Source organism: Lissotriton vulgaris, chromosome 3_1, assembly GCF_964263255.1.
Source record: "Lissotriton vulgaris chromosome 3_1, aLisVul1.2, whole genome shotgun sequence".
NCBI classification, from domain to species: domain Eukaryota; kingdom Metazoa; phylum Chordata; class Amphibia; order Caudata; family Salamandridae; genus Lissotriton; species Lissotriton vulgaris.
The window spans coordinates 1,668,879,722-1,668,892,654 of record NC_141689.1 but is presented as its reverse complement, the minus strand read 5'-3'; the positions used below and the strand labels follow the sequence as shown (position 1 = coordinate 1,668,892,654).

The 12,933-nt window shown below is 42.1% G+C and overlaps 1 protein-coding gene across 1 annotated transcript in view; it reads right to left on the bottom strand.

Annotated features, from left to right (window-relative positions):
* ANK2 (ankyrin 2) overlaps positions 1-12,933 on the bottom strand; it is an 874,236-nt gene that overhangs the window by 640,311 nt on the left and 220,992 nt on the right. The window contains exon 4 of the mRNA XM_086962136.1: positions 2,957-3,055. Coding sequence (XP_086818262.1) covers positions 2,957-3,055 — 99 coding nt within the window. The remainder of the gene's footprint in view (positions 1-2,956; positions 3,056-12,933) is intronic.

Below are 12,933 nucleotides of genomic sequence, written 5' to 3'. Positions count from 1 at the left end.
GGGCGTCTCACTACGCTTGAGTAACCTCTTCTTGCTAATGAGTATCTATGATTTAGGATGAACAAACCTGATGGAATAAGTAACAAACTACTATAAACAGCGACACACAATGTTTAATTTCTTTTTTAAATGTCACATGTCACAAAATGGTCTTAAACGTACTGAGAGGTTAAAGGCATATTGCAAATATGCTAAAGCTCTCCATAGAGCTATTCCCATTTGAGAAAAAAAAATCAGAATCAGCTGTTTTTCACATAACGATTAGCTTATTACAATATTTTTTTAGTACCAAATGGTTCACATGTTAAATTCTTCTTCTGAAACGGATATTAGTTCACTCTCATGCTGAATTTTGCAGGGTTCTCTGTGTTATTGGGTAAAGCCTGGTTAAAAATGTTATGAAACTTTGCACAGATCCCTGTAAGATGTGCGAGGAATTCCCATACGAAACATGTTGCACAACATCAAGTTATGGTAGAGCACAATCACTACATCTGAGTTTCTGATTTCGAATCTTGCTAGCTCAGGTTTAAATCAGGCTGACTAGATAAAAGACCTTCCAAATTCTTATAACTCTGCATTGACACTCTAGACCAGAGGTCTTCAAACTTTTGTAGGTTGAGCCCCCCCAGCTGATTTTTTTTAGATGTTGGTCCCCCCCACCACCTGACAGAAATGTCTGGACTCGACCGCCACGCGCACATTCCGGGCATATTCAGCGAATAACATTCAATACAATAAGAGTGCTTAGTAAACTGCAGGTTTGTGAGTAGATGGGTGTGGTGAAATGACAGAGGCGTATTAGACAGCTCAAATGAATACATAATTCTTATTTATAAGCCTGCCTGTGTAATTTTAAAATAAACTTTCAGGGACATTTTAAGGATTTTGGGGCCTGTGGGCCAAATGTATTTTGGGGGCCCCTGTTCGGACCAGCTTTGATTTTATGATCAACTCTCTGCTCTTTCATGCCTTCTTTGGTCAAATACTAAATGTGTGTACATCGGATATTCAGGGATAGTGATGTGTGTTTTCAGTATGTGACACAACAGCAGTTCACTAATATTACTGCAAATAATCTGTCACCACCTTCTATTTCTCATATGTGAGGTCATGTATTGATCTAAAGTAAACTTTTTATATGGAAGTCGCATGACGCGTAAACACATTTTGTCTGTAAAATGTATGTAATAGACTTTTACACATTAAAAATGAATGGTTGAAAAACATTGTGTTTTAAAATGATTCAAGGTCATGAGGCAAGACTGTAGAATAGAGCTGGCACTTTCAGTCCCCCCCCACCCAACCCCTTTATTTATTTATGCGTTTTTATATAGCGCAGACTTTACCCGAAGGGGTCAGAGCGCTTCACAATAGGAACAGAACTGATACATGAGAGAACATTACAAGTGAACAAATTACAAAAGCAAACGCTAAATTACATGAGGCAAAAGTGACAATCATGAGCAAACAAATACAAGAGAAAGTAAATGGAGCATTATGTTCCTGGAAACTTTGTCTCCGTTCTGGGAAGAGCTAACTCTCCCAGGAGGGGGTTAATTCACAGAGCTGACATGCTTCAGGTGCAGTGGGAGGCGAGGGGTCTCCTCTGCTAAAAACCAAAGCGTGTTCCACTGCAGCTGAAGCTGTCAGCTCTGTGATTAACCCCCTCCTGGGAGAGTTAACATAACAAAAGAACGGGCACCTCCTGCGCTATCGATCTCCCCTCCCTCCCGCTTCCACATACCGGAGTCCAGAGTCCTTCAAGAAGACTTGCACGGACAGACAGACAGACGACTGCAGGGCACAAAGGTCAAATTGAAGTGGAGTGCGCGCCCCCCCCCCTCCCTGGGAAGGTGTTGCGCCCCCCCAGTGGGTCGCGCCCCACAGATTGAAGAACACTGCTCTAGACAAACAGGCCGATTGCGCTCGCTAGCCGAAATTTATTATGGCAATAGCTGCTGGTAGGATTTCCAATCCCTTCACCAACCTTTTGAAATTCTGCTCCCAGGGACGGTGCAATGGCAACATACCTCTTGTTGGGGCTTAATATGTTTGCCCATACATGGCAGCACTACCCAATCTCTTTGTGGCAAAACAAGATTCCCAGTGCAATGTGACACATATATATATATGGTGAACCACAGCTATGCCATATTTCGTCCTCCTGTGTCATGGCAGTATAAGTTGTATTCAGCCACATGCATCACACACTCCCAAATGCTTCACAAACACCTGTCTATCCTATAGGGCACAAGGTATAACAATACCCCAAATGGACTGACTACTGAAAACAGCCGGCATGAGTTAGCCAGTGGGGCAAATCACAGATGCCCCACTGCATTACACCCCCAAGAAACGACCCAATTGCATGTTACCCTCACACAGATTTGGCAGGCAGCTCAAAACAACAATCTCTCCTTCAGAACACAACATAATGAAAAACCAAACGTCATATAAAATCCCACACCAAATGCTCTAGGCACCCACAGATGAGTCTCTATGGGTAAACCTGGACCCGCAGACACATATGTCTGCAATTAAAAGCAATAGGGTGTCAAGTATTTGGCATGCAGGCTCTATATAATATCTTCTGACATCGCATCCAATTGTGTTTCTTTTCAAAATGGCTGATCATCATAATCCACAATATCCTGCGGCAAAACCGTTTATCAAGTAACTCCTGACCAAGGTTCTGAGGGTTTGATTCACAAAAGATTTTGATGTGACTTACTCTTGGAGTACTTGTTGCTTATTCCTGTAAACTTATTGATAACAAAATATTTGTGAACTTGGCTCTTTATGCCAATATCTTCCATCCACCAGAGCATGGGCTGAATTTGCCCTCCTCTTATCTGAATTATGACTCGTTCTCCCAATAGTGTCCTTCGACTGTTATTTTAACATACGAGAGGCGGCGCATGTTATTTAAGAAAATAAGAAAGAGACCACGTACCTGAGATTGTGAATTGATATTTGCCCCTTCCTTGATAAGAATTTTAACCACCTCAACTTGTCCTGCCAAAGAGGCGATGTGTAGAGCTGTGTTTCCTTTCTGCAACAGGAAAGAGTAAATATTTTAGCAGGTGTGTGCTTGGAGGCTTCTCCTACAAGTTTTACATTATAATGGATGTTTTACCAACATAAGCATTACACTCCCAACGCACAGTAAAAATGGAACAATAAGCAGTATATACACAAGAATGGATCCTTTTTTAATTAGTGAAGAATAGCTAGGGTTATCATTCAGATGGTTCGTGACTTTGCCTTTTGAGCTGGTCTGCCACTTTTGTGGTGTTGACAAGACTGCTTTGTATTCAGTTGGTCCGCTTTTGAAATACTGTGGAAAGCTAAAAATGAAGGAATGTTGTGCTTTCACATGGGATTCTATGGGTTGTGATTGTTCTGTGTTAGAAATGGGGCTTCTGGTTGGTTAGGGTATGCACCTCAGCCAGGTAGAACCCACCACTCTAGTCAGGGTAAGGGAGTTACACACCAAAGATAACCCCTGCTCACCCCCTTGGTAGCTCAGCAGAGCAGCCAGGCTTATCCCAGAGGCAATATGTAAAACGTTTGAACAACACACACATCACTGAAGCACTAGGCACACCACAAAGGGAAAATCCACACAAGGTTATATAAAAATAATCTTTGAATTATACATAAAACATATTAGACCACAATCACATATCTTTATTTGCCAACTAGGCAATTGTCATGACATCACATGGATCATAAATCACTTTGCCATAAGGCAATGGTCATAAAAATCACAGTTAGTGCACTAAAATAAATACTTTTAGGTTGCAAATGTCTTAAAAACATTGTAAAAACATTATGCATACCACCATCACTCTACAAATTATATCACTCGTGAAATAAGTCACATTGGCCTGTCACTGCAGGTCATAAAATGACTCATAGCACCACATCAGGGCATAAAGAATATGCCTTTCACAAGTGTGCCCCTCAACATGAGTCCACAGCTCTCTTGTGCTGTTTTCTATCAGGAATACAGTAATCTAGAAAAAGTAGCCTGAGGTGGATCGGGACCTCGGTTGAGGATTATCACCCTGCCCTGCTCTTGAATGCCACGGGGGCCAGTCCTTGGCTCGCCCCTCAATGGCCACCAGAGTAAGGCAATGCCCCCAAAGTATGTGATCTAGCAACTATCCGCGTTTGCACTAAGGGGCAGCTGCTGCAGGACCACACTTCGGAGATCCCTCTTGGTCTCATGTGGTTGACTGGGGAGGGGGCGGCACCATGCTTCCCCCGCACTGATTCAACAATCACAATGCCCCCAGAGAGGCACATGCAAAAACAACAGGTGATGGGCAGAATGCAGAACAATGTCCTACATTCACCCCATTACAGAGATCTGGGCCTAAATCCATCGTTTTTTTACTTTCCAGTTTGAACCCAGCCATATGCAAATCAGCCTTGATCCTGTGCCCCATGGGAACAGTCCAGCCCGAACTGCCAAGCCAGCTCCTCCCTGGACTGGAAACAAGCATCCAAGGACCGATTTCGGGCTTTCAGCCCTCATCAGCCTGGATAGTTTGATTCCAGTGGCATGGAGAGCACGGGACTCACGTCTGAGCATACCCGTCCCACTCGGGGTGACAAATGCAAAAACAACAGTCCCATGCTCTCCACACCACTGGAGTCAAGCTATCCTGGCTGATGACGGCTGATAGTCAGAAACCGGTCCTAGGATGCTTGATTCCGGTCCAGGAAAGACATGGTTTGGCAGTTCGGGCTGGATTGTTCCCATGAGGCACAGGGTCAAGGCTGATTTGCATATGGCCATGTCTGAACTGGGGTGGTGTGGAGTGCAAAAAAACAATGGATATAGGCTCAGATCTCTGTACAGGGGTGAATGTATGACATTGTTCTGCATTCTGTCCATCAACTGTTGTTTTTGCACCCAGAGAGGCACATGGCAGCTGCCCACGATCATGCAGTGCAGTGGCCGCAATGGCGGTGCAGAGGTGCAGAGGAGCAGGGGCGCGTCTCTGGCCTCCCGTTCCGCTCTGGCACACGCTACAGGTGGGGCTCCCCCATTAACGCAAGGGAGTTTCCAACTGAGACCAGCAATAAAGCACTCAGTGACTTCACGAGCGGTGCCAGAACTCCTCAGCAGGGCAGGGGAGTTTAGAACAACACCAGGGATTTTACAAAGACAGCGAAACACCGAGACCTCAGCATAAAGTGAAGCACCACAGATTTCAAACCAAGTGAAGCATCAGAATAAAGGGTAGCAAGCAGGCGGAAGGCTTTTATATCCTTGAGTCTTCTGAAACAGGAGGTCAGCAGACACAATCCCTTGGAGATTTCTTACCAAGCAGGATACCACAGCAGGGCAAAAAGAGTCAGTCCTTTTCCTCCACCACAGATGGAAGAAGCAGCTGCAGGCCAACCCACCCTCACTCAGAAAAGACAGTGCTCCTCACACAGTCCGTCCTCCCTTCTTCTTGGCAGGGTCCTCTTGTTCATGGAGGTAATCTAGTCCTGGGGTTTTAGGTCTCATACTTATACCCCATTTTGCCAGTGTTCTCTTTGTGGCAAGAATCTCTGAACTCAGTCCAAACTGTACTCCCTGGTGCAACATGACCACCGGAGGCATAGACAGCGTTGTGAAAAGAAGACACAGCCTATCCAGGTGCAAGCAAAACTCCTCCCACCACTCTAAAAGCAGACCAGGTCTATTCAGCCCAGCGATGAGTCACACAGGCAAGGCAGGGCACACCTCAACCCCCCTAAGTGACTGTCTAATACACAAACAGCCAGGGGCACACAGAATGGCAAAGTAAGAAAATACCCACATTCTAAAAGTGGCATTTTCAAATACACAATTTAAAAACCACCTTTACCAAAAGCCTAAACAAAATGTTTCCATCGTGTCCCAATTGGAGGTTACACGTGTAAAAAAGGTTACAGTGTAGTCCCAATGATAGCCTATGGGACAGATCACTTTCAACAGTAAAAAACACAATTGGCAGTATTTCACTATCAGGAAATGTCACACACACCAGTACATGTCCTACCTTTAACATACAATGCACCCTGTCCATAGGGGTACCAAGGGCCTACATTAGTGGTGCCTTACATGTAAGGAAATGGAAGGTTTGGGCCTGGAAAGTGGATGCACTTCTGGCAAACTAGAACTGTATGATCAAACAATGGCTGAGTGATAAGACTCCCTGGCAAATTCAGGAGCACTAGAATGCCTTACCCTTAAAGCATGTGCAAAAAGGATAGAATAATCTAAGGTAATACAGACATCATTCAGGTAATTACAAGCATAAGCTATGGATACAACCAAACAACAGTAAAAAATAACCTCATTGCATGCACAACAACAGGAGAATGACGAAACAAGTTATAGAGTGCCTCTCGCTCAGGCTGGCCTCTAGCCCAAGCTCTTCTCTCCAGCTATTCTCTTTAAAGAACCTCTTTTAGAAATAGTAACTATGAGTATAAAACATACTAGAATGGTTTAATATATACATCTTGTGATCATGTTTGTTTACACTAATTAAAAACAGGATATAAAACAGCAGCAATGATGCAGTTGTATATTTCCAATGCCAATACTTTTCATGGTGCTATAATACTTGGACCACAGTTAAAAGTTATTGTCACATTTGTAAACACTCCTTCTGTCTGTAAGAAGCATATGTACATTGCAGCGTATGACTCTATGTTGTTCTTAGTGTTAAGATCAAATTTAGTTTATTTGATTATATGTTTTCTATATTTAAACTATCTATTTTTGTGTGTGAGTGTGTGTAAATGTGTGTGTGTTTAAATATGAGTGTATCTATATCAGTAATGTGTGATACGTATGAGCCCCTTGCATGAGGCTATCATTGTAATTTGTAATGTATGATTCATTCAATGCATACTCCTATTTTTTTTCCCTCGGTAACTATTTGTTTCTATATGTGAGTTTTACAATGCTTGTCTATCAACTTTAGTTTTCCCTTACAGTGTGTGTACGTTGACATTTGTTTGTGTTTTTTCTTTTTTTTTCATTTTTGTCTGTAGCCGAGTGCTGTATAAATGTGTGCCCCCGAATAGTCCCCACACTGTCTCCATGCATATGTTAGTCTTTGTCTGAGAGCCTGGCATCATGCATATGGCGTACCTCTGACTGAGTTGAGTTGAGTGCATCAGTGTTTTTATATGTTCCTCTGAGTTTGTCTCTGAGTAATGTGATTCTGGATCTTAGACATTGATGTTCTGCAAATAGTGCCCCTAATTGTGGCTCAAAAGATGACATTGTACTTCTGTCTTTGTGAATGTGTGTGAGAAATTGGGTTGTTGTTTAAGGGGGGGTGAAACCCTACTCAAGCAATAGCCACATTCCTTGTCAGGGTGAACTACAAAAAGCCACTAAGTTAACCTTTGCTTAACTCTGTGGTAGCTTGCCACAAAAACAGTCTGGTTTACCTTAGAGGCAATTAGTAAAGTATTTATGCAGCACACAAACAGTAATAAAGTTAAAATACAAGACAAGAAAAATCCCACACCAATTTAGAAAAATAAAGTAAAATGAAATAAATTATTTGACCAAGACAGTGGTCAAAGTGGATTACAAAAAGTATGGGAACTGTGATGCAGCATGAAATAGAGTCAGAGTCAGAGAGCAGCGTCAAAGATGTGACTTAAAAAAACGAAATATTCTGTAAGTTATTTTGGTCTTTCACCTTCAGGTAACTACATATAAAATAACGTGCAGCTTAAATGAAAAATACAAAAAAAAAGTTATGTTGATCTGTGGGAAATGCTCTATAGTACATTATGAAACCTCTATGTGTTAAAGCACTGCGGAGGTCTGTGTGTGTAACTAGACAGCCACAGAATTAAAAGTTGGTTGGTGCTGAGGAGAATAGTAACTTGTGTATATTTAATGCTACGAGGTCCTATCCTGTGACAGAAAGCTCCGTTAATATGTATGTCTTTATTTTAAACTAGCATTACACACAGAATATTATAGACTGCTACAACATGCACAAATAGGTAAAAGATAAAATGGTGCTTCCAAAATATATATTTTAGTAATACACAGATTGTAGTGGTGTGATTCTTTTTGATAAAACTGTGCCTTAAAAGAACACACTTCACAGTTCATCTGGCAACTCCGCTGCAATACCATTCAAAAAGAATAAATATGTGTCATCACAAAGCTTCAAGTGATTCCATCAATTGAAGCCACTACAAGCTTCCAAGCACCCTTTACATTTGCAGATTAACCATGTTGTGCGCATTTGCATTTCTTTCAGACAAGCAGGCACCCTGGCAGGAAGGTCAGCAAAGCAGAAAGGTCCATAGATTCCCAAGTTTAAACAACGCTTAAATAAGCTCCTTTTGTAACTGGTTGAAGACACACTCGAAGCTCTGGACCTCTTGAGCTTCATAAAGGAAAACAAGTTTGAAAGAAAAAGAGTGTGTACTCCAAAAGAAATCAGCAAGTACTTGTTTGGATTAATATCCGTTCTTGACAATTGTCATACAAGACCAGAGCTACTTTGGATTGCAGTGCAACATCTTTATTATTTGATGATGGAACATGGACAGCCGACACGTGTTTCGCCCCCATTGGCGAGTTGCGCCGGGGCTTCCTCAAGGCTATTTTCACATATACAGCATATATTATTTCACGCCTGGTTCCAAATTGACAAGTTCCAAAAACCAGAGTTTAAATACTCGGGGATCAGAGTTCTTCAAGCTCCGGTTTTATATTCTGATTCTGCTAACACCAACGCTTGCAGCGAATAAGGTCACGCTGCAAGCGTTGATGTTAGCAGAATCAGAATATAAAACCGGAGCTTGAAGAACTCTGCTCCCCGAGTATTTAAACTCTGTTTTTTGGAACTTGTCAATTTGGAACCAGGCGTGAAATAATATATGCTGTATATGTGAAAATAGCCTTGAGGAAGCCCCGGCGCAACTCGCCAATGGGGGGCGAAACACGTGTCGGCTGTCCATGTTCCATCATCAAATAATAAAGATGTTGCACTGCAATCCAAAGTAGCTCTGGTCTTGTATGACAATTGTCAAGAACGGATATTAATCCAAACAAGTACTTGCTGATTTCTTTTGGAGTACACACTCTTTTTCTTTCAAACCCTGGCAGGAAGGCTTGTTTAGCTGTGTGCCCCTCCCTTGATTTCAATGCACAAGAGACTTTCGGCCTTACTCTTCAGCTGATGCATTTTAACTAATGGAATTAACCATCCCAGGACAGTTTTCGGTTCATAAAAAGCAGGGGAACTGTTTTTCATAAATTAAAAAAATATGGGCACATTGTGCCCCTTCAAACCCGCACACTTAGACCTCTGCATCAAGATGAAAAACATCCAATTAGCAGTACTTCAGACATGCAATTTTACTACTAGAAACTTACAAGTAAATTAAACATGCAAATTGGGTCGAAGCCAATTTCACCATGTTTAAGGGAGAGAGCACAAGCACTTTAGAACTGGTTAGCAGTGGTAAAGTGCACAGAGTTATAAAAGCCAACAAAAACAAATTCAGCTAATAGGAGGAGTAAAGGCAAAATGTTTGGGGGAAGACCACCCTAAGGCTGACAGGTCTAAGAAGGTGTTTTTGAGTGAGTGGTGCGCTGCAAGTGTTTATCCCTACATGCGTCTCTTACTGTGCCTCTATGCTTATGTGAGTCTGTCTGAGACAACAGTGCAATGCAAATGCCATTTGGTTTAAGTTTGAGAGTTGATTCTTGGTTGTTACCCATAAATATGTTTATATTCTTTTGTTTTTAATAGGCACACTAATATAATCAGTGATGAAATGTATAATGTCATAAATTATATCAGCAATTATTGCACTTATTGTATCATAACTTATTTCATATGTGCTGTCATGCCCAGTGCAAGGGAGTTCTGAGTAATAGTTTGAGTCACAAATATTAACTGGTGAATTTCAGTAGTTTTCGAGACTACAGCCAGAACCATAACTTAATTAAAAACTGTTGTTTTTTTAGTGAATTTCATAGTTTGTTTTTATGAATAAATAATGGAGGGTTAAATAGAAATTTTTAGTAAAGTTTGGCTTTGCAGTTCATAAATACGAACAATTATCACTTATTGCAACGATTTCATTTCTTTTACCTTAATTCTTTGAGAATGTGCATTCCTGTGTAAAATATGTTTATTAATGGTGACTTTGACTCCAATGCCGTGTTACTGAGTCAATGACGGTAAGCATGTTCAGGTATCTATCTTAGACCATCAGTGTGCACCAGACAGCGTGGTGGTGGCCAAACACGTGTCTCTGTTTGTGAGTCTGATTACATCCATGTGCCTTTCACTCCAATGGTGCATCACTGGTGGTGCGTCATCAGTAATGGTGAGCATGTTCCAGTAACTGAGGGGGCTCCTCAGTTTGTGTCTCAGTGAGTGATGGTGAGCATGTTCAGGTTCCTTAGTTTGCCCCCGAGTGTGTGCCTGGGTGAGCTGCAGTTTGCAAACACATGCCAATGTATGTGAGTCTGACCATCTCACAATGCCTTTAACTCCATTGGTGTGTCAATGAGTGAATGTAGAAGAACATGTTCACATCCCTAAGAATGTGTCTGAGTGAGTGGCAAAATACAAACATTGTGTGTGACTATGACTGGGTCAATATGCCTTTGACACAATAGTTGTGTCACTTAGTCAATGACAGTGAGCATTTTTAAATCCATCAGTGAACCCCTGATTGTATGCTTGAGTCTAAAATAGCCATCCATATATGAACTGAGACTTCACAAAATGCAGGAGGCTTCAGCTACATAACATGGTAACACTTCCACCCAATCACAGTTAAGGAAAATTCAAATGTGACTGACAGAAGTCTAAATAGCAGAGATATACAAAGCCTAAATAGCAGAGATATAAAAAAGTATTGGCCCTTTTGAATCCACATGGTAACTTAAAAAAGGTAATATCTCCTAAACTATAGGGCAGATTTACATAAAACCAACAAAAACATGTTTTCTCAATGTAGCTCTACTTTCATGCTAAGTTTGGTGTAAGTCCATTCAGCAGTTTAGGCTGTAGGCACGAGCAAACTTTCCTTTGGGAACCAAAATGGGAAATCACTTCTTTGTCCACCTCAAACTCTTTCTTTCCACAGCAAGGATTTGCTCAAACATTTGCACGCAAAAACGCATCTAACTAAGGTAGTGATTTGCAAAATATCTTGCAAATCCATCTATGAGCTCAAAATTTATATGCAAATCAAAAAATACCTTTTCAAAGTAAAGAGTTTCTGAACCATAACTACACAGTTCAGCCTGCCACTGTGTAACATGCAGGAGCACAGAGTGCAATATGCTAATTAATACTACTGTTGAGTGCAGGGGAACAGCCATGTCAAGAGAGGTGAATCCTTGAGTGAGTTATGACCCTCCTCTCGCTCAAGAATGGTACTAAATTGTTACAGGCAATCAGCATTTTTCTCATGCTTGATATATATGTATATTCACTGAATATCACTGTCAGTGAATTTTTTTGTTTTTTTTTTAATGCAAAGTCAGATATTATTATCATCCTAACTATAACGCCACTTTAACTTTTGTTTTTTTCAGTGAACATAGTTATGAAAGACATGCACACCATGCACAGTCTACAGCTGTGTGCTCCATGGGGTTAGCTGCAAGGCTTGGCCAGTTGCCAGGCCCTGCGCCCAACCTTCAGCAGGAAGCCAAACCCCCTGCAGAGTCAAACCCCCACCATATGGGCCCAGACCTCTGGCCAGATCACCCAACCCCCACCAGGTGTTGGCACCTCCAGGGGTGGTTTCTGTGTAAGTGTGCCGGGGATTCGCCCCTTTAAATGAACACTAAAAACATACAAACCATAGCAATGCTAAATCTGTTTTAATTTCAAAATGAAGTACACATTTAAAAGTTGCTAGAATTGGGGACACTGTGTGCCCCACTCACCACGTTGTTGCTGTGATCGATATAACAACAACACACACACATGTGATTCAGTGATTACGTTGCTCCACCTGGGCGGGCTCCAAGTCTTAGTATTTGCGGGGCTGATAATCTCTTAGCCCTGAGGCCTATGAGGTCATTAGCTAGGCAAAGGCTGAGGGCCAAAGCCTAGTCTCCACCTCCTGATGCCGCGGAGGTTAATTAGCCCTGGGCATTTAATATGCAAGCCCTGTAAAGCTAACCCTCCATGTCAATAAGGGAGCGGAGAGCATTGTAACCCCACCCTTTCTCAACACATCACCGGGTGGGGTGGGACCACCCTGTGAGGAGTTGGGAAAGGGTGTGGTAGACTAGTTCCAGGCGGCAAGGTAATAAAATGATTCTGAGCAGAATCAACATGTGTGGTGAGAGAGACTTCCCACAAGATATTTGGAATCCATTTTAGCTCTGGTGTGTGTCTGAGTGTTTAGACACATGATTTACTGGAGTATGCTGACAGTGCTAGCGGTGGACTTCTACACAGCACTGCAGGTTCGTGTGGTGACTCTAACTCGTAGACGCCGTACACGGCTTTGAATGAGTCAGCAAACTAAGGTAACAAAAAATAATAGCTAGCGGTCCCAGGCCCATTTTGGTTAGTTGTAATTGTGGTGGTTCATGCCAGGGTCTACTGTTTGGTCCTCATTAAGAGCACAGAGAGCAGCTGCACTGGTGGCAGGGCTGGTGTAAAACAGCGCGGTCTGAGACTGCATGGGGCAGGGAGATGTGCCAAGACCAGGAGATTAATGGACAGGCCGGCCTGGTTAAATGTTGATGCACAGACATCTGGGCCCTGCTGCCTGGAGTTTGTAGAGCCCTGTCTGCCTATATTTATCCTGGCATTGTGGGCAGTCATGGAGTGTTTTTTCTGTGAAAAGTAAAGTTTTACTTTCTGAATTGTGTATTGCTTTGTTTTAAATACATGCATCAACTGGAGCTTGAAT